At 46.3% G+C, this 19,875-nt stretch overlaps 2 protein-coding genes across 5 annotated transcripts in view; one reads left to right on the top strand and one right to left on the bottom strand.

Moving 5' to 3' along the window:
* The window catches only part of Dennd1a (DENN domain containing 1A), a 1,920,886-nt gene that overhangs the window by 1,464,504 nt on the left and 436,507 nt on the right, over positions 1-19,875 (top strand).
* Mrrf (mitochondrial ribosome recycling factor) overlaps positions 13,285-19,875 on the bottom strand; it is a 57,796-nt gene continuing 51,205 nt past the window's right edge. For all 4 annotated transcript variants that reach the window (XM_027423595.2, XM_027423596.2, XM_027423593.2 and 1 more), the window contains one exon: positions 13,285-13,688. In XM_027423595.2, coding sequence (XP_027279396.1) covers positions 13,598-13,688 — 91 coding nt within the window. In that variant the 3' untranslated portion in view covers positions 13,285-13,597. The remainder of the gene's footprint in view (positions 13,689-19,875) is intronic.

The raw sequence follows: 19,875 nt of genomic DNA, 5'->3' as shown, positions 1-19,875 counted from the left end.
GGGGGAAGCAGAACTTGCCTAGGTCAGAAGTCTCCTGAAGCCCAACTCTTAGAATATTCTCTTCCTCCATCACAAAAGGGCTGGAGAAATCCAGAGACACGAAGAACAACTATGAGACAGCTTCCAAACTCTGTTGCTAATGCTGGCTTTTCCCGTTTGCTGATTGCTCTCAAAACCACAGCATAAGCTGCCCACAGGAATAATGATGCTGTAATAACAACAGCACCATAGGCTCTCATCTGGTCAGAGCCACCACATAGCAGGAACGCACGGCGCAGCCCACCAGGTGGTTTTAAGACAGTAAAACACCTGTTGTTTAAGAGGCTCCACCCAATCACCTCTAGCATCCCGCCTTGAGCCCAAGTGCAGAGGTCAGGCGCTCCACTGTCCATTTTGGGCCCAGGCAGAGAGTCTACACTCTGAGCATTCCTGTGCCTCGGGTCACCTGGCGAATTTCGTGCAGACTGGGAGCCCTGTGCCAGCTTAAGGTTAGCTATAAGCCCCCCTCCACCCTCCTTCCCCTCAAAGCCCCTCTCCCAAAGCCGGAGCAATCAAGGCTGCTGCCTCCCTGGCTAGAGCTAGTGCCCGCCTCCTCTCAGCCCCTCCCCTCCGCTGCAAACCCAGCTCATTTGCATGTGGATCGCGCCTGCCACCATGGGTGCTGGGGTCAATTGAAACTCAAGAAAAGAGAAGAAATTTATGCAAAACTGTTGATTGCATTTGTATGTAATGAAATCATCCAATATTCATCTGACTATAGAATCTAATCTGAGAAGAGAACTGAAGGACATGAGTGTCACTGCAAAAGCCTAATGAGCCACTGTAGTGATTAAAAAAGCTCTTGAGCCTTCTGAAAAATCCAGGCAGAAATAGCGTCTAATCAACTCTGAATATAGGAGGCGAGATTGGGCTGGCGCGCTGCGCACGGCCCGCCCGGGCGCTGGGGGTGCGTGGTAAACCCTGGCGGTCGTGGTCTGTGGGTGCCAAGCGCCCGGCCACAATCAGCTGAGGCCTCGGTGCACAAAGCAACCGCCTCTCGCCACGCAGAAAGAACCCAATCACAGCTGGTGCGAAGAGCAGCTTGAGGCTGCCACACCGCCTTGCACCCACCGCACAGAGGCCCCCTCCTGAGTCTTTGCTCCAATGGGAAGGGCTGGAGAATCTGGGTCTGCCACACCTGGCTGCTCCTTGGTCCAACCAAGCCCACGCAGGAGACAGTAGTGTCTCTCCGGACTCATCCCACTGAGACGCCGTCTCAGAGAGGTGTTCCCTGACAAAAATCCCTCTTTTCTAGCTCCAGGTTTTGCCCTCCTGCACTTGGAATTGTCTTATGACTACTTGGTGAATGTTGGTCTCTTGCATCAGTTGGAGGTCAGCATCCGTGTGGTGACTCTGAAAGCTGTGTAAGCCGCCCCCGAGGACACTCACCGGTGAATGGATAAACCCATCCCATCCAGCAGCCAGATGCATTTAAATGGACCATGTGTTTGAGGCTTGGTTCCTGGCACAGAGCAGGCTGTGACGGGTGAGAAGGTTCCTCCCCTCTCAGCGTTCACAGAAGGGACAGGAGGAGGATTAAAGACTACACGCTACCAGATCAGTCATTGTGGTGGGGTGATAGTCCAGGGGCAGTAGGACAGCTGTCAGTGGGCACTAAGGTAACAGGCTGGGACCTGAGTCTGGAGATGAGGTTCGGGGTTTCCAGGTTCCGGGGCCTTTTTACAATGAGGAGACACATGGTTGGCCACAGGAGCGGAGATGGAGAGGATGGAGAGTGGAAGGAGCTGTTGGTGCGCCTTTCCTCCCCTGTGGTCTGGCTCCAATGAGGCAAGAAAGGAGAGAAGTGAGGCAGGCCCTCAGTTGTGAGTCATTCACATAGGACCCGCCTCTAGGCCACTGGGGCAGTCCTAATTCAAGCCAATAGGGCTTTCCAGGGTCTGCTCTAGGCTGGTGGTGCTCAGGCTACCGCTCCCAGCCTCTTCCCTCCCCCTCCCCCGTCGCCCCCCTTCCGTGTGCTAACCTCTGGAATTTTCTCCTTTATTCCCTGTCTTCCTGTCCCACTAACTCATCTAGGGGAGTAGCTGATGGCTACTCCATGCAGCTGTGCTTGATGAAGTCTGGAGCACCCTGGACAGAAGGAACAGAATGTAGAGTCTCTGAAAGCGGCGCCTGGGGTGGGGGTGGGAGGGCAGCAGAGCAAGGGGGGCCTAGCTGGAATGAGGAGCAGCCTGTTTACCTGTCCTTCCTGTTAAGCCCTTGAGGCAATAATTCGTATTCTGGGGAGCAGTAGAGCCTCTAGCAGAGAGGAGCATGGTTTGTATTTTGAAGAGTTGGTCAAATAGAGAAAGACCAACTAGGGGTGCATAGTCTCTTCAGAAAAGGAGATGGGCCAAGATGCCCATCCTTTAGCCATGGAGTGTCACTGGAGGTTTCGAGGAGGGCCACCCCATTGCAAAGACTGTTCCCAGAGGGCTGATTAGATGGTAAGGGGTGGAGCAGAGGGAAAGAAAGCAGGTCAGGGGCAGGAGCCAGTTGCAGCCACTCACAATCCAGCACTGCATCTCTGTGGGAAGCTGCCCTTCTCCTCATCCTACTTTATGGTCAAGACACCAAGATGCCTACTAGAAAGAGGCTCTAAGTTGGAATCAATTAGTTCTAAGAATTCAAGAGACACTATGATGAAACTAGTGGTTCAGTGCCTTAAAAATCCCAAGGTGATGTCTGGCAGGCCCGGGATTAGACTCCACTAAGGAGTGGCTCAAGTCCCAGCTCTGCCACTCACTTTTGCTTTTGATGGGCAATGTAGACACCCTTATACAAGTCATTCATGAGTCCCAAGTCCCAGGAGTTACTGCCAGCTATGGCTTTCTTTGTATAAGGCAGCAAGCTCTCTCTGAGTGCCTGGGGGTGGGAAGGAGGGAAAGGACTAATTTCTTCTTTTCCCTCCTCCACAGTTCCCCACTTTTACAGCAAATGGGACTCTCGGGGAGCTGGTAGAATTTGGAGGTTGAAGACTGTAGATCTTTTGTTGTTGTTTGTTTTTGTTTTGGGGGCATTGTTTGTTTTGCTGAGACAGGGTTTCTCTGTGTAGCCCTGCTGTCTTGGAACTTTCTTTGTAGATCAGGCTGGCCTTGAACTCACAGAGATCTCTCTCTCCCTCCTTCCCCCACACCCTCTTCCTCTCTCCCTCTGTCTTTCCCCCTTCCTCCCTCCCTCCTTTTCCTTTTCTGAAAAAAAAAAAAGTCGAGACTATGGAAAGGGTGAGGTTCAGCACCTTTGGTGCTTGCTGCCAAGCCTGACAACCTGAGTCCAATCCCCCAGACCCCTCTCTACTTCCAGAGGTTGTCTTCTGACTTCCGCATATGAACATAAAATGTTCACACACTCACACAATAAACAAATGATTAAATAAACAAACATAAAAAAAGATAGATTGGGAAAAAAAAAAAACTGTAGAATGATGCTGGTATTTGAGCCCAGCCCAGGCTGAGGGACTCTATCTCAAACAGAGAGGGATCCTATCTCAAAACAAAGGAAATTCCTTGGTCTGGGCATGGTGGCACAGACCTTTTGTCCCAGCACTCAGGAGGCAGAGGTAGGCGGATCTCTATGAGTTCAAGGCCAACATGATCTACATAGTGAGTCTCAGGGTAGCCAGGACTACACAGTGAAATCCTGTCTTGAAAAATAAGTGAGAACCTGACTCAAAAATAAGACAACCAAACCCAACAGCAGCTGGGGAAATAGATGGCTTAGCCATTAAGAGCACTGGCTGCTCTGCCAAGGGACCTGGTTCAATTCCCTGCAACCACATGGAGGCTTTCATCCCTCTGTAAAATCAGTCCTAGGAGAGCTGATGTCCTCTTCTGTCCTCCATGGGCACTGCTCACACAAGATACACAGGCAAAACACCCATTTTTTAAAAATTAATAGATAAACTAAAACAGGAAAACAATGGCCAGAATATACAGTAACAACCATTCCTATTTTCACAGCATGCATATGTACACACAAATACCTATCTACACACCATATGTGATGATCCGGGGTGTCACTACCTCAGTGGCAATCACCATTACAATTTAGTGTATCCATCACAACTCACTCTCCTTTTAAATTTTCTAATGCAAAAAAAAAATGCACAATCATTTTAGGAAGAGTTACTATGTGTGACATTCTGGTTTATATGAGTGATACTGTCTGTATATATGACAAGGCTTGCTTTTCTACTGCCTCTTGTGATTAGAAGTTCCATTCTAGCTTAAATCTACCACCCTGGGTCAAGACCTTTGGATAGTATTTATTCATTCCCACAAAAGGTAATCACTACCCCCCTTCCACGTGGGGGGGCAAAGAAAAACTGGGGGTGGGGCTTGAACCCAGGGCCAGGAGCGTTGTGTGCTACACCGCTACACCAGGCATGTGGGAGTGTGGGACAGGCCCTCAATAATCCCACTTCTTTACTCTCCCTGGGGAAGCCGATGCTTCTCTTTGTATTCATTGTCTCTTTAATGACCTGCTGAAGTCAAGTACCCATTGTTCTCTGGTCTGGGGCAGCCTCCCAGGCTTTCCTTCCCTGCCTTCCTTTGGCAGGCAGCCTTATCTAGTCCTGCAGCCTGCCAACCCTAGGCGATGCAGCTTCCTCCACCCACATCCCTCCTGGGGCCTGGACTGCTGCTCAAGGCCCCAAGGCCTCCACCCACCCTCTCTCCCACTTTTCTTTTCAAAAAGCTGACTCTCTCACTCTGTCTTCAGACTTCTGTCACCACTGTGTGTCCTGTGGCTGTGTAAGCACCTCCCACGGTCACACATAATGTCTGTCTCACTGTCACACACTCTGCACTGTCTCCCATCCTGCTGCCTGCCTCCACCTGGAAATATCTGGGCTGGCATGTGTGCCGTCGTGTGCCTGCAATCGCCATGTTTGTCTCTGTTCCATTCCTGTGTGCAACGCTTTTCTATCCCCCTCTTCTGCTTCACCTCCCTCACCAACCCCCTCTCTTCCCTCCCCTGCCCCACTCTAAACCCTCTGATTGACTATTATCCTGTTTCCAACCCTGGCCTCCCGCTACTGCGCACTCACCCACGGGGTCCCCGACACACCACATGGGTCACACCGCCTCCATTTGTGCCTTTTCTCCCTAGTTACAGCTCCAGCTTCCCTTGGACATCAGCCTCAGAGACATTAGCACCAGGAGTGGGTGTGAGGTCCTATAGCTCCCAGACTCTGAGGTTTGGGTATCTGCAGAGTTAAAAATAGATAAACAAACAAATGGGAACCAGCAGAAGTTAAAAATAAATAAATGAAGGCCAGAGAGGTGGCTGGGTGGGCAAAGGCACCTGCAGCCAAGCCTGATGATGTGACTCCCCAGATCCCACATGGTAGGGGGGATCTGACCCCTGAAAGTTGTCCTCGACCTTCACACATGTGACTATGCATGCACACACAAAACAATGCGATTTAAAAAATAATAAATGGAAACCAGTGACCAAGTCTTCATTTTTTAAACAAAGGTTTTTTTTAAATTAATTTTTTATTTAAATTAAAAACAATCTATTTTACATACCAATCCCAGTTCCCTCTCCCTCCCTCCCATCCTCCCCATCATCCCCCATCCCACCCCCATCCACTCCTCAGAGAGGGTGAGGCCTCCCATGGGGGATCATCAAAGTCTGTCACATCATTTGGGGCAGGACTTAGGCCTCCCTCCCTCCCTCCCCTCCCCCGTGTGCCTAGGATGAGAGAGTAACCCTCCATAAGGAATGGGTTCCCAAAGCACGTTCATGAACTAGGGATAAATACTGGTTCCACTGCCAGCAGTCCCCATAGACTGACCAGGCCTCCTAACTGACACCCACAGTCAGGGGGCCTGGTTTGGTCCTATGCTGGTTTTCCAGCTGTCAGACTGGGGTCCATGAGTTCCCACTTGCTCAGGTCAGCTGTTTCCGTGGGTTTCTCCAGCATGGTCTTGACCCCTTTGCTCCTCACTCCTCACTCTCTACACCTGGATTCCAGGAGTTTGGCTCAGTGCATAGCAGTGAATCTCTGCTTCTGCTTCCATCAGCTACTGGATGAAGGCTCTAGGAATAGCATTTAAAGCAGTCATCAATCTCATTATAGGGGAAGAGCATTTAAGGTAGCCTCTCCACTATTGCTTAGATTCTTAGTTGGGGATCATCCTTGTGGATTCCTAGGACTTTCCCTAGTGCCAGATTTCTCGTTAACCCCATAATGGTTCTATCAAGGTATCTTTTTCCTTACTCTCCTCTCTGTTCTTCCCCCAAGTCGATCTTCCTGATCCCTCATGTTCTCCTCCCCCCTCCCCTCCTTCCCTCCTTTCTCCTAACTCCCTCCCCCCTCCCCTCATGCTTTCCAACTTACTCAGGAGATCTTGTCCCTTTCCCCTTCTGGGGGTCCATGTATGTCTCTCTTAGGGTCCTCCTTGTTTCCTAGATTTTCTGGGGTTGTGGATTGTAGTCTGGTTGTCCTTTGCTCTGTGTCTAATATCCATATATGAGTGGTACATACCACGTTTGTCTTTCTGTGTCTGGGGTTACCTCACTCATGATGGTTTCTTCTAGTTCCATCCATTTGCAAAGGCTTTTTTTTTTTTTTTAAGAAAGCATCAACTTATCATTGCACAATAGAATGCTTAACACCAAAAACAGGAGAAAGAGAAAAACCAGAAATATGCAATCATCTTTCATTGAAATATTAAATTTAGTCAAAGCCTATGAACGTGATTTTATGGAATCATTTGCAATATTGCCTTTATTTTACTTACTTTGCCTTCATCAGATGAAGCTATCAGGTTCCCTGACAGGGTTCTCCCCACTGACAGCCACAGAAAAGCAGTGATCTTTATTAATAGTAGAGAGCATAAACTGGACCAGGCCCTAGAAAGTTCTCATTGGCTACTCAGCACCTCATAGGGCCCTTTCTAGCCCCACTGGCCTCTCAGTTAACTTGTGGGATGCCTAGCTAGGAGTCAGGCACCCAGACTGTCTTGGGTCCTAGGGTCCCCTGTGGGCTTGGCCATGTAAATTGATCCCTGTGCTTCTATCCTCATCCACATAATAACACCTAGCTTCCAGGTTGCCAGATGGACTCTACTTACTAACTGGAAAACGGGGGTGGGGGCATGCTATTGTCATTGAGACCAGAGTCTAGAAAGAAGACATCCACGACCAGCACTGCCTATGGGCAATCAGGGAGCCCCACAACAGAGAACGAGTCAGTTTGGGGAGGTGCTAGTGTACTGGAAAACTTAAGACAGGGGCTTGGAATCCCACCCAGGATTCCTTGGAATGCAGAGGTCAAGGGGCATACGGTTAAGGCAAAGACATCTCTAGCAAGCTGCATCCCAAGCCCAGGAACTAGCACTCTTGTTGGGGACGAGGGCCCTCCCAGGAGGAGTAAAGTGAAGCCTGCTAACAGGTATTGCAGGCTACAGTGGCCAACCACAACTGCACAGGGAGGAGTATGGTAGATGCCAGCACTGGGGACACCACACAGTGCCTACCGGAGTAGCCCAGGAGACTGAAGGTCCTGGGTGAACAAGCTCAAAGGTGACGAGGAAATGGGGCTTCATTTGTCTTCAAGGCCTACCAAACCCTCGGAAGAGGGCAGATGTCTCCTTTAGCTCCACTCTGCACCAAGCATGGTACTGGGCAGAGATACAGATCCTAAAAGACACAGACTTCTTGTAAGACACTTGCACGAGGCTCCTCTAGGGTTAGGCACAATTGTCTCACAGGTGGAGCCAAGTGCTCAGAGCCCTGTGGAGGCCTGCCTGTTTGGGACATCTGCCACACCTGACCCTGGTAAGAACCTCCCAAGGATGTGCCTTGAATGGAGAGTCCCTTTGAAGAGAGAAATGACAGGAGATGACTTACTGTATAATAGAATGAAGGGTGGTAAAAATGACTCAAAGTGTATGGTTTGGCACCTGGGTGGGAGGTGGTGCCTGCCACTTAGGAAAGGACACACAGAAGGGTGGGGTCTGCTGAGTGTGAGGGTGTGAGATGCTAAAGAGGCAAATCCAAGTCTAGACAGAAGGAACAAGATGAATGGCTGGATGCACTGTGCTGGGGGGAATACGGAACGAAAAGGTCATGAAGTCCAGTAAGTATTGCCTGTTGGTTGAGGGAGGTAGGTATTAAGGTAGGCAAAGCAAACAGCTGAAGGACAGGGTGGGAGATGTAACCTGCCTGCCACCTGAAGAAGCTGACAAAGACAAGTAAGCAGTGGTTGTATCAAGGGGTTGTGAGAGTCACATCCTGAAGAGACACACAGCCAGAAGTCAATAGACACAAGGCAGGAATTTGTATAATTCGATGGGCATGGGGGCGGGCATTAAAAGGGTTCTGAGGGAAATTGGGGCCTTTTCCTCAGATTGATTTTACTTTAACAGTACAGGAGGACTGAAATGGACCAGAGTGGAATGAGAGACAACAGCCATTACCGTTTGCTCACTCAGCACCCACCTTCCTCAGAGCAGAAGCAGCCTTGTCTTACTGCTCAGTGTTAATATAGAGCACATGGATTCTCTAAACACATCAGTGTTACCAACCAATGCAAAATAATTGTAAGAATTTCTGTGAATACCAGAATATAGCCTATGAATGGAACAATATTCTTTATCCTTGAAAATGAAAAATTCCGACACATGATATAACATGGCTATTGAGGACCCTAACCCAGTGAAATAAACCAGTCACAGACAGGTTCTGTGTAAATCTCTGCAGGAACATCCTACCTAGAAAGGTCCAACTCAGAGAGGGGACAGTAGTGGCTCCAGGGGATGAGCAATGAGGACAGAGCTAGTGTTCCTTTGATGGGTATAGGGTTTCAGTTTTTTGTGGTGAAGAGTCCTGGAGACTGGTTAGACAATAATATGTTCAACATCTCTGAACACTTAAAAATGGCTAAGATGCTTTAATATATTCAAAAGAAAAGGGAAGATGCAAGTTTTAGGATGGCTTAAGGTAATGAAAGCCTAGAGCTAAAAAGAAGCACAATGCAATCTGGGACTCTAAAAGGCTTTTTAAAAGCAAAGAAATAGAAAATGAAAATACCACACAGTACAGCAAAACAAACAAACCAACACACACACACACACACACACACACACACACACACACACACACATACACACACACACACACACACACACACACACACCCTACATGGTAACCCAAAACATGAAGTGATGTTGGCCTGGACTCCAGCTTGGCCCCAGCACCAGACAGAACGGCAGCTTCATGGAGATGAAGAAATGCTATTAACAAGGCTGGCAGATCACTCCAGCTTAAGACTCACTAAAAGGCCAAAATTTCAGACTTTAGAAAATTAAACATCATTCCTCCTCCTCCTCTTCCTCTTCCTCTTCCTCCTCCTCCTCCTCTTCCTCCTCCTCCTCCTCCTCCTTCCAAGACAGTTTCTCTGTGTAGCCCACTCTATAGACCAGGCTGTCCTCAAACTCGGAGGTCTGCCCACCTTTGCCTTCTAAGTGATAGGACTAAGGCATGTGCCTTAGGTGGTCTTTCATCAGAGATGACTAGCTGCTTTATCTAGCAAGGTGCTTCTTTTCCACTACTGTCCATGCCAACACACATTTGGATTAACTGTCAGTGAAGCACACGGATTAAAAATCTGCTTCAAAGTTATATTTGAGTTTGAAACTTCACTCTAGTGCTTGCTAGTCTGTATGAGTAAGGACAAGTTACACAAACACACATAATAGCAGTACCTACATCAACTAAGCTTAAGTGGAGTGATACATGTTAAGGTCTAGCGTGTTGCTTAGTTCACACTGGACATTCAATAAACATGTCTGTAGTTACAGGACGAAGAGCAAAATTTACCAGATCATCTGAGAAAGGGGTCCTTTTTGAAAAATAAAAAATTAACAATTACTTATTTACTGCAAGTGTTTCAAGACGTACATATCGTGGTCAGAGTACAACCTGAGGGAGTCATTTTCTCCTTCCACTATGTAGATCCCCAGGATTGAACTCAGTGCTTTTACTTGCTAAGACACTGCACTCACTCTTTTTAAAAGATGGGATTATAGCCCAGGCTGGCCTCAAACTCAGCCTCTCAACTGTTAGGTTACATGAATAAGCCTTCATTCAAATCAGGTAAACAGTGCTCCTTTAGCCATCAAAAAGGAAAGAACTCTAAGTAAAAACATCCTCCAATGCATTGGGCTATTTAAAAAATACTATGGGTTAGTAGTCCAACGGGTTAACAGTGCAGCAGGGGAAGCAACTGTCTGCATGAACACATGGACAGATGGCCATGGCAGCTTTAGGGTTAAGAAAAGTAACTAGAAGAACACAACAGCTCTCCTCTTTACACACTTCACTTCAAATAGGGCTAAGGCCAGGGAGTCGTGAGGAATTATTTAAAATGTGTGTAGGGCAGGGCGGGCACACGTGAGTGGGCAGGTGCAGGCATCCAAGTGCACACATGCAGAAGGCAGAGCAGGGTGTCAGGAGTCAGCCCGTCTCCCATCCTACTCTTGGGACAGGTTCTCTCACTGAACTGGAAGCTCACTATTTTGGCTCTAGTGGGGTTGGGGTAAGTGAGCTCCTGGAGCCACCTGTCTGTCCATCCAGTGCAAATACAGTGTCTGGCTTTTTCTATGGATGTTGAGGTGTCAAATTCAGGTCCTATGCGCACAGCAAGCACTCTTACCACCCAAACCATCTCTCCAATCCTAAGAAATTTCATTTTTAACTTTTTATGTTCCTTTTGTGAGATCTGTACAGTTGTGCACACACATATACAACAAAAGGAAGATTTTTAAGCAGGCTAAAACCAAGTCTTTCATGGTACTTTAAGAGTCACCAAATTGAGCATGGGAGGTAGTTAATAATTCTGCTAGTGTGAGAACTTTCAGTGTGAGAATGTCATGGGAGAAGGGGACAAGTTACCAGCTCCTGTACACTGGAATCTCAGTATGCCCAATCAGGTAGTCGCCTTCTAGTTCCTGCCATCAACATATCCCTAACACACAGGGCAACAGAGCTTCTTTGATAAATGTCAACTGAAATACAGCAATCAGCTGAAAACCATTTGCTGAGCCTGTCCCACCGCCCTGGGCCTGGGGCCTTCCTTTATTCATTTATCATGATGTATGGCTTTGGCCAACATACACACAGGAGAGAAATTGTTGACATGTGGAACCCAAGTACTGAAAATCTTTCATCCCCCCCCACCCCAGTCTGTTCACCAAATAAGTTTTGTTTATTTAAAGACTACAGAGGATTTGGCTGTTAAGAACCAAATGCCTTTGGAGTGGAGTTACAACATAATTTATCATTTCCTCTGTTTATTAAAAAGTCCTGCATCTCTGAGCAGCACATTTGCAGTGAGAATTCCACCATTCACAGAGCTGGGGCTCTGCAGACCTCTGTGTGGCCTGCCTTGCTTTCCCCAGGCTAACTTCCCACTGGCCCCTGGCTTTGAGTAGGCCATCCTTGGCCTAATCCTAACCTTAAATTCTCACTATTTCACAGCAGGGCCCACTAATGTGAACAGAGGCAGCAGCAGGAGGCTCATTATCTAGGCAGGCCACACCACCTAGAACAGGGACAGACCTTTCTGCTTGAGGCACTATGAGGGAATTCAGCTCAGGTAGTAGTACTCAGAGCCAGAAGTCACAACTCGGCAGCACCAGGCAAACTGCTGGTGACCACTAGATCCTGACAAGACAGCAGGTGCAGTGGCTTCTGGTTAGACAACCTGGCAGTGCTGGGAGTGTGGCCACATAAGGTGCCTCTGAATGGAGTCACACTTCCCAGCATCTTGCCCCATCCTACTCATCTGCACCCTTCATAGCATGCTTTCTAGGAAGTCAGTAAACCTACCTCCCAAATCCTGAGCAGCATGCTGGCTCATTACCCAGATCACAGGAGGAGCTGGGAGCTAGGTTTGTGTGGTCCAGACTTGCTATTGTCATCAGGAATGGGGATCTCTTTCAGGGCTAAGGGCAGAACCCAGCTGTCTACAGGTGGTCACATGTCAGAACTAAATCAATACAGGACACCTAATTGGTATCCACTAGAGAACTTGGTATGTGGGAAAAGCTGCACACATTTGTTACAGGAGTGTTCATGACAAGCAGGAGAGGACGGGGGAAAACTGTAAGGTTTTACCTGACATCAGTGAGAGACATAGACTTTGGCATTAGAGATAAAACTTTTTATCCCTGCTTTGCTGCTTGCTAGCTGTGCGACACTGCTTGAGAAACTTTATATCTTTTAAAATGAGGCTAATAACAATGAAAATGCTCCTTAGCCTACTGTAGATGCCTGGGCCTTTAATCCAAGTATTTGGGAGGCAGAGCCAGGAGGATCTCTGTGAGTTGTAGGGGAAAAAAAAAAGCCCTACTACTTCCCTGCTCCACTGTCTGGGAGGATTCATTCCCTTAACATAGGCATGTTTGTTCTCATATTTTTAAGTGTAGGTGGTACATATATGTCTAGTTTCCTGTGAAGATTACAAATAATGCCTAAAAAATAGTTTAGCTCCTAATGGTTCTATTATAATTGAATGAAAAAACTGACTTCAGGAGAGGGAAAAAAAGACAAACTAACTTAACCTGGCCCTCAAAGCCATGCTACAACAGGTGAGTTAGCTTAGCAGATAAAGGCACTTGGTGCCAGCTCTGAGAGTCTGAGTTCTAGCCCTAGGTCCCACATGGGAGTTGTCTGACCTCTACATGAGTGCTATGGCATGTATATTCATGTGTGTGTGTGTGTGTATACACAGAAATGTAAAAAAAGGAAAAAAGAAAAAGAAAAGAACGAAAGAAAAAGAAAAAAGAAAAAGAAAGACAAAAGGAGAGGCCACAACAAAGCACCTGTCTATCAGGAAGACAGGCCCTGGCCAAACAGAGCTCATTACCAAAAAAATGTCGACAGAGACAATAGTGGAATGACAGAAAGAAAAGCATTTGGTGAGCAGCTGCCAACTTACTCACAACATGAATACATGGACAACTTCAAGCGTTATTCTGTGTCATTCTCTCCAGTTATTTTGTCAAGATACAGCTAACAGAAAAGAAGAACAGAGGTTTCAATATGAGGAGCCCATGAGCCCAAAATGGGGCCTAGATCAGGAGGCAGAGACTGCCCAGAGGGCAGGACTGGTTGAACTCAGTCCTCATGGGACAGCATGTGGTATGACAACCACAGGCAAACACACTACTTTTGGTTGCTTTATAGAGGTTCTGGGGGCTTTCCCACCCAAACCACTCTATTTTTCTTTTGTGGTTATTTTTCAAATTTATTTAGGTTTGATCATTTACAGTCAGTGTGAAGGCCCACATTAGACCAAATGAGTTAGAAACAAGGGCAGGGTCTGATTCACTGTCTGAAAGGAGGCAGTCCTGTGGTGACGTCAGAGTCAAGGTCACCACCACAACAGATATCCTCTGAGGCCATCGCACCAGAAGAGAATGCAAGGAAGCAAGTAGAGATTTGGTGAGTCTGAGCCTCCCTTGGAACAACAGCAGTGACAGCCTCCAGCGGACGGACAGGGGAGTGGGAGATGCCAGCTTGTCACCTAAGGGATGACCAGAAAATGTCACTGTTGCCTTTCATCCAAGGAGTTCTTTGGTCTTTGCTGCCAGATGCCTGTCCAGCTCTGCAACTGTGTCGTCGGCCATTTGGCTGATCTGCAAGAACAAAAATTGAAGTTTGATGGCTCAGATGGGGAACAAATGTTCCCAAAACATACAAAGGTTACTGGGAAATAATGATAGTGACAGAGTTCATATTAACTGAGCGCCACCCAGGCTCTAAGAAATGTGTGTAGACACTGTTACTGATTCTTAACAATAGTCAGGTAAGGTAGATAAGATTATTCCTCTTTCAGATAAGAAAAACAAGATCATTTATTCAAGGAACACAGTCAGAAAGTCATAATATCAAACTTCACTACACAGCAGCCAACATTTAAAATGGTTACACAGTGCAGAAAGTCCAGCCTAGCTGCCTCCTAACAACACTCTAGAGCAGTGGGTCTCACCCTTCTAAAGCTGCAGCTCTTATAGTCCTCATGATGTGGTGACCCCAACCATATAGTTATTTCGTTGCTCCTTCATAACTGTAATTTTGCTACTGTTATGAGTCCTAATGTAAATATCTGATATGCAGGATATCTGCTATGTGACTCCTGTGAAATGGCACATGCCTTTAATCCCAGCACTCGGGAGGCAGAGGCAGGTGGGTCTCTGTGAGTTCGAGACCAGCCTGGTCTAGTTCCAGGGCAGCCTCCAAAGCCACAGAGAAACCCTGTCTCGAAAAACCAAAACCAACCAACCAACCAAACAAACCCAAAGGGGTTGAAGCCCACAGACTGAGAACCACTGCTCTAGAATGTCTTACACTTCAGCTACACTATTTCAGAAAGCCTTTAGATGAACTGATATAAATAGACTCTAGAGTTAGAAAATCAACAGAGAAAACTAATAGTCACAAAAATGCAAATTACAACAAGATACACCTTCAGCTAACAAAACTCGATGCTATAGTTTCTAGTTACAATATTCAAAACTTGCAAGCTACAGTGAATGGATAAGCTCCCATATCACAGGTAGAATTCAAATTGGTACAAATTCTCATACTACTTAATCCCCAGATATCTCAACTGGGAAATTATCAAGCAAACATGACCTGAACATAGAATTCTTTTATTATAATTATTTATGGATGGGTGCTTTGGCTATGTATATGTTTGTACACCATGTGTGTAACTGGTGCCTAAGAAGGCTAGAAGAGCATGTAAGATCCCTGGAACTGGAGTCTCGGAAGGTTGTGAGCCACCATGTGGGTGCTGGGAATCAAACCTGGGTCCTCTGGAAGAACAGCCAGTACTCTTAACCACTGAGCCATTTCTCCTGCCCCAAGTTTTTAAAAATTCTTATTTTACGTATCAGTCCCAGTTCCCTTTCCCTCCTTTTCCCCCCACCAAACCCCCATCCCACCCCCATCCACTCCCCAGGAAGGGTGAAGCCTTCTATGGGGGATCATGAGTCTGTCACATCATTTGGGGCAGGACCTAGCCCTTCCCTTGTGTATCTAAGTTGAGAGAGTGGCCAGGGGGCCTGGTTTGGTCCCATGCTGGTTCCCCAGCTGTCAGACTGGGGTCTGTGAGCTCCCACTTGCTCAAGTCAGCTGTCTCCATGGGCTTCCCCAGCATGGTCTTGACCCCCCACTGCTCATCACTCCTCTCTCTACAACTGGACTCCAGGAGTTCGGCTCAGTGCCCAGCTGTGGGTCTCTGCATCTGCTTCCATCAGCCACTGAATGAAGGCTCTAGGATTGGCCTCAAAATCCTTAAGTTCTAGGTGTAGAGATGTTTATATGGGATTAATTTTTTAAAATTTATGTGTTTGTGTATGTACCTGCATGAGTTTATGTGCACTACATTAAGTGTAGGTGCTCAGGAGGTTACAAGAGCTGGTCAGATTGCTAGGAACTGGAGTTACAGGCGTGATGAGCTGCCTGATATGGGTGATGGGACTGAACCTGGGTCCTCTGTAAGAGCAGTAAACACTCTTTCTTAATTGTGAAACTCCAGGCCCCTAACCACAACTTAATTTTGAATAGTGAAAAAAGATAGAAAATCTAAAGTTATAGGATAGGGAAGCAGATGAACACATACCGACATTACAATGGTTGTGTCAAATTCTAGGGAGAGAAAATATATTTAACAAGATCCTGGTATGGGTTATATTTATAATAATAAAAAATGTGTTTAAATAATACTTCAAGATATTGGTAACATCTTGGAGACATGTTCTTGCTTTCCTTCAATTAGAAAAATAATCCAATATAGAAACTTCTGTTTGAATATCTGTAGAAGAACTAATCTATAAAATATCTAAACAAAAATTACATGCTTTAAAAAACTAAGCCGGTGGTGGTGATGTTGGTGCACACCTTTAATCCCAGCACTCGGGAGGCAGAGGCAAGAGGATCTCTGAGTTTGAACTCTACAATGAGAGTTCCAGGGTTATACAGAGAAACCCTGTCTCAAAAAACAAACAAAAAACAAGAAACTAAGATGCATACCAAAATCTTTTAATTTTTAGAGCATTTTTCATAATATATTCCTTCCTCTACCCACCCAACTTCACGCTCTTTATCTCTCCCAAAAAAGAAAAAACTTAAAAAAAAAAAATCAAAGAATGGATAAACAATGACATCTTGAAATTTGCATGCAAATGGATAGAACTTGAAAAGAAAATATCCTGAGTGAGGTAACCCAGACCCAAAAAGACACTCATAGATGGATATTAGACATAGAGCAAAGGATAACCAGCTGATAGTCCACAACCCCAGAGAAGCTAGAAAACAAGGAGAGAACCCTAAGAGAGACATACATGGACCCCACCCTGGGAAGGGGAAATAAACAAGATCTCCTGAGAAAATTAGGAGTTGGAGGGGAAGAAGAGAGGGTGACAGGGGAGGGGAAGGGGAGATGAGCAGGGGGGGGGGGGGAAGATTGTGAGGAAATGGGATGGTTGAAATGTGAAAAGACAGAGAGGGAGAACAAGGAAAGACTTATCTTGATAGAGGGAGCCATTATGGGGCTATCCAGAAACCTGGCACTAGGGAAATTCCCAGGAATCAACAAGGATGACCCCAACTAAGACCCTAAGCATTAGTGGAGAGGGCACCTGAAGTGGACTTTCCCCTGTAATCAGATTGATGACTACCTGAATTATCATTACAGAACTTTAATACAGAAAGCAGGAAGCAGATGCAGAGATCCACAGCTTAGCACTGGACCAAGCTCCCAGAGTCCAGTCAAAGAGAGAAAAGAGAGATAATCTGAGCAAAGGGGTCAAGACATTTTGGAGATACCCAGAGACAAAGCTGACCTAATCTAGTGGGAGCTTACTGACTCCAGACTGACAGCTGGGAAACTGAACTGGGCCCTCTGAATGTGAGTGACAGTTGTGTGACTTGGGCAGACTGTGGGGCCACTGGCAGTGGGACCAGGATTTATCCCAAGTGCTTGAACTGGCTATTTGGAGCCCATTCCCTATGGAGGGATACCTTGCTCAACCTAGAGATGTGCCAGACTTTGTTGACTCCCCATGGGAAACCTTACCCTCTCAGAGGAGTGGATGAGGGGGAGAGCAGGAGGAGGGGAGGGGGTGGGAATTAAGATTGGTATATAAAGTGAGAAAAGATTGTTTTTTGTTTTTGTTTTGTTTTGTTTTTATGTATACAATGTTCTGTCTGCATGTATGCTGGCACACCAGAAGAGGGCGCCAGATCTCATTACAGATGGCTGTGAGCCACCATGTGGTTGCTGGGAATTGAACTCAGGAATTCTGGAAGAGCAGTCAGTGTTCTTAACCTCTGAGCCATCTCTCCAGCTCCGACTGTTTTAAAATAAAGAAAAATGACCAAAACCCAAAAAATCAGAAGGAAAAAGAAAACCAGTAAGACAAAAACAAAACAAAAAAAAGTACCAAAAAACAACAACAACAAAAAAACCCAAAATAGTATTTCGTGCTGACCAATCACTGCTGGGCATGGGGCATCCCCTACAGTGTGGCTTCAGCAATAGGACCCTACCATCTTTTTTTGGGGGGAGGAGGGCTTGTCTATGGGACTTTTTTGGCCAATGACTCAACAAGATGCAACCCATTCCTGGCAATGGAGGTTTTACTTGGTGGTATAAAATGGCTTTTTACTTGGTGGCATAAGAGGTCTAGTTGGTACACTGTCTCCATTATATGGTGACTACACTTAAATTTCATATATATATATGAAAGATTATATATATCATGCCAAAATTTTAACATTCTTTTAGTGATGGGAAGATAAATAATGTGTTATTTAGTTCTGTATTGGTCATATCCCACCTAAGACACAGAACATATCAAGTTCTCAGGAAGTATTTATTAAGAGAAAAATTGTTAAAGTTCTCTGTGTTTTTTTACAATAAGCATACATGCCTTTCTAAGAATGAAAACATAACACAGTAGCTGTTGCAGGCTCCCTTCTGAGTCTAAATGGGGTTGAAATGAAGATAGGCAGCATGGCAGGAAGCTCCAAGGGCTAGTGTAGAGTACAGATCTGTGTGCTCAACAGCACAGCAGCTGCTTGACATCTTTATTTGCCGACCACAGGCCTTGGCCAGGAGTTAGGAACTAAATGCATGGCTTAAAAGAGCAGAAACTAAAAAGGGCTTGCAGCAATTGGTCCCAGGCAGGAAAGCTCTCACCATAGCAAAAGCTACACATTTCTAAGATGGAAAAGCACAGCTCCTGGGACTACTGGATACACTGAAAGAATGGCTGGACTCAGAATGGCAGCTGCTCCCTCTTCGATAGTCAGTCATAAATGTCTGAGACACTTCTGGTGCCTGCAGCTATCTCTCATAGGCCAGGAGTAATGTCCAGAAAACACCAGCACTGAAGGCTGCCAGCCTGGGCCAGCCAAGGGTGAAGGGTGCAATAATGTTACCAGGGTGGAAGGATTGAGAAATGGAAGGGAATACCCAGGCTAACAATTTGATAACAAGTGACATTTCCACTCTGTTTCCTCACCCCTCAAATGAGGGTTAGTCCCTTCCTCAGCTAACAGTTAAGTAAAAACAGGACTATATAAGCATGCCATAAGCTAGTTATCTTATGCAAATGCTGGATGTGTTACTGTGACTTTTACCACCACTTTCTGACTTCAAAAGTACTTACTAGCTTATTAGCAGTTGATAGGTACAAAAGGCCCCTGGGGACAATTCACCTTCAGGTTCACCATCTTCATCTTTATCAGGCATTGTAAAACCCTGATGATTAATGAATGACACAGCCAGCAGCAGCAGCAGCAGCAGCAGCTCCTACTGCTGAGTACTTACTACATGCCAGACACTGGCTAACAACCCACATGGACACATGAAATGCTGCTGTCTCCTTTAGCGTGTTTTCACCTAACAGTTGCATAAGAGTTCCTACTATATAAAATGTTTGTTTCTGTTAACTCATTTATTGAAATCCAGTCATCCCATATAACCCCTAGGAAGCAGAAAGAATAGTTATTATCCCCATTTTACAGAGAACTAACCAAGGTAGTCTTGGGCAAGATTTCTCTGCTCACTCTGCTCTAGCCACCAACTTCTTACATGATGTGGTGTGGCACAAAACTCACTCGCTCCTGATTGACAATCCTAGTCTACAGCACCTAGCCCACTCCTTCCTCATCCCAGCCATGTTGTTCTAGGGTCACTGAAAGGGTTAGCTCCATTTCCTTTCAAATCACAAGGTTAGGAACCAGAGTGGATGAAAAAAATGGAGTGAAAGTTATCAAGGACCATCAACATATTAGTCTCGTTTAAGCACGTGTGTCTTCTGGTCCTCCTCTCACTCTTGAGATGGGCACATATCATCTCACTTTACAGATGAGCAAAGAGACTCACAGGTGAGTGAAGCCATTTGCTCACTTTCCCAGCTGGGAACTAAAAGAGCTAGGGTTTGAATGCCTGACTCCAAAGCAAGAAGCATTTATACACTCATGCCTCGCCTTATAAAATTATAACATTATCACCAACACCAGGACCACTGTCATCACTGTGTCTGCTGGTTACCTGAATGGAAAATGAAAGATGGGGACAGAGAAGCAGGTGACAGGAGCACAGAGAACAACTCGGAGCAGGACTGCACACAAGCCATCCTGCATGAGGACCGCTTGACCCCCATCTAGCACCCAGCCTGCTGCCCGCCTGCAGGGCCCTCCCCTCCCTCAGTCCCGCCAGCACCAGGCTCCACTCATTCCAAAGAGTGCTGCTTCTCAGAGCAGTGAAAGGATCTTGGCCAGAATCACTGTCAGTTTCTGCCAGATGCT

This window comes from Cricetulus griseus, chromosome 6 (assembly GCF_003668045.3).
Source record: "Cricetulus griseus strain 17A/GY chromosome 6, alternate assembly CriGri-PICRH-1.0, whole genome shotgun sequence".
Taxonomy (NCBI): Eukaryota; Metazoa; Chordata; class Mammalia; order Rodentia; family Cricetidae; genus Cricetulus; species Cricetulus griseus.
Note: the sequence above shows the minus strand (reverse complement) of the source record. Positions and strands in the feature narration are given on the sequence as shown.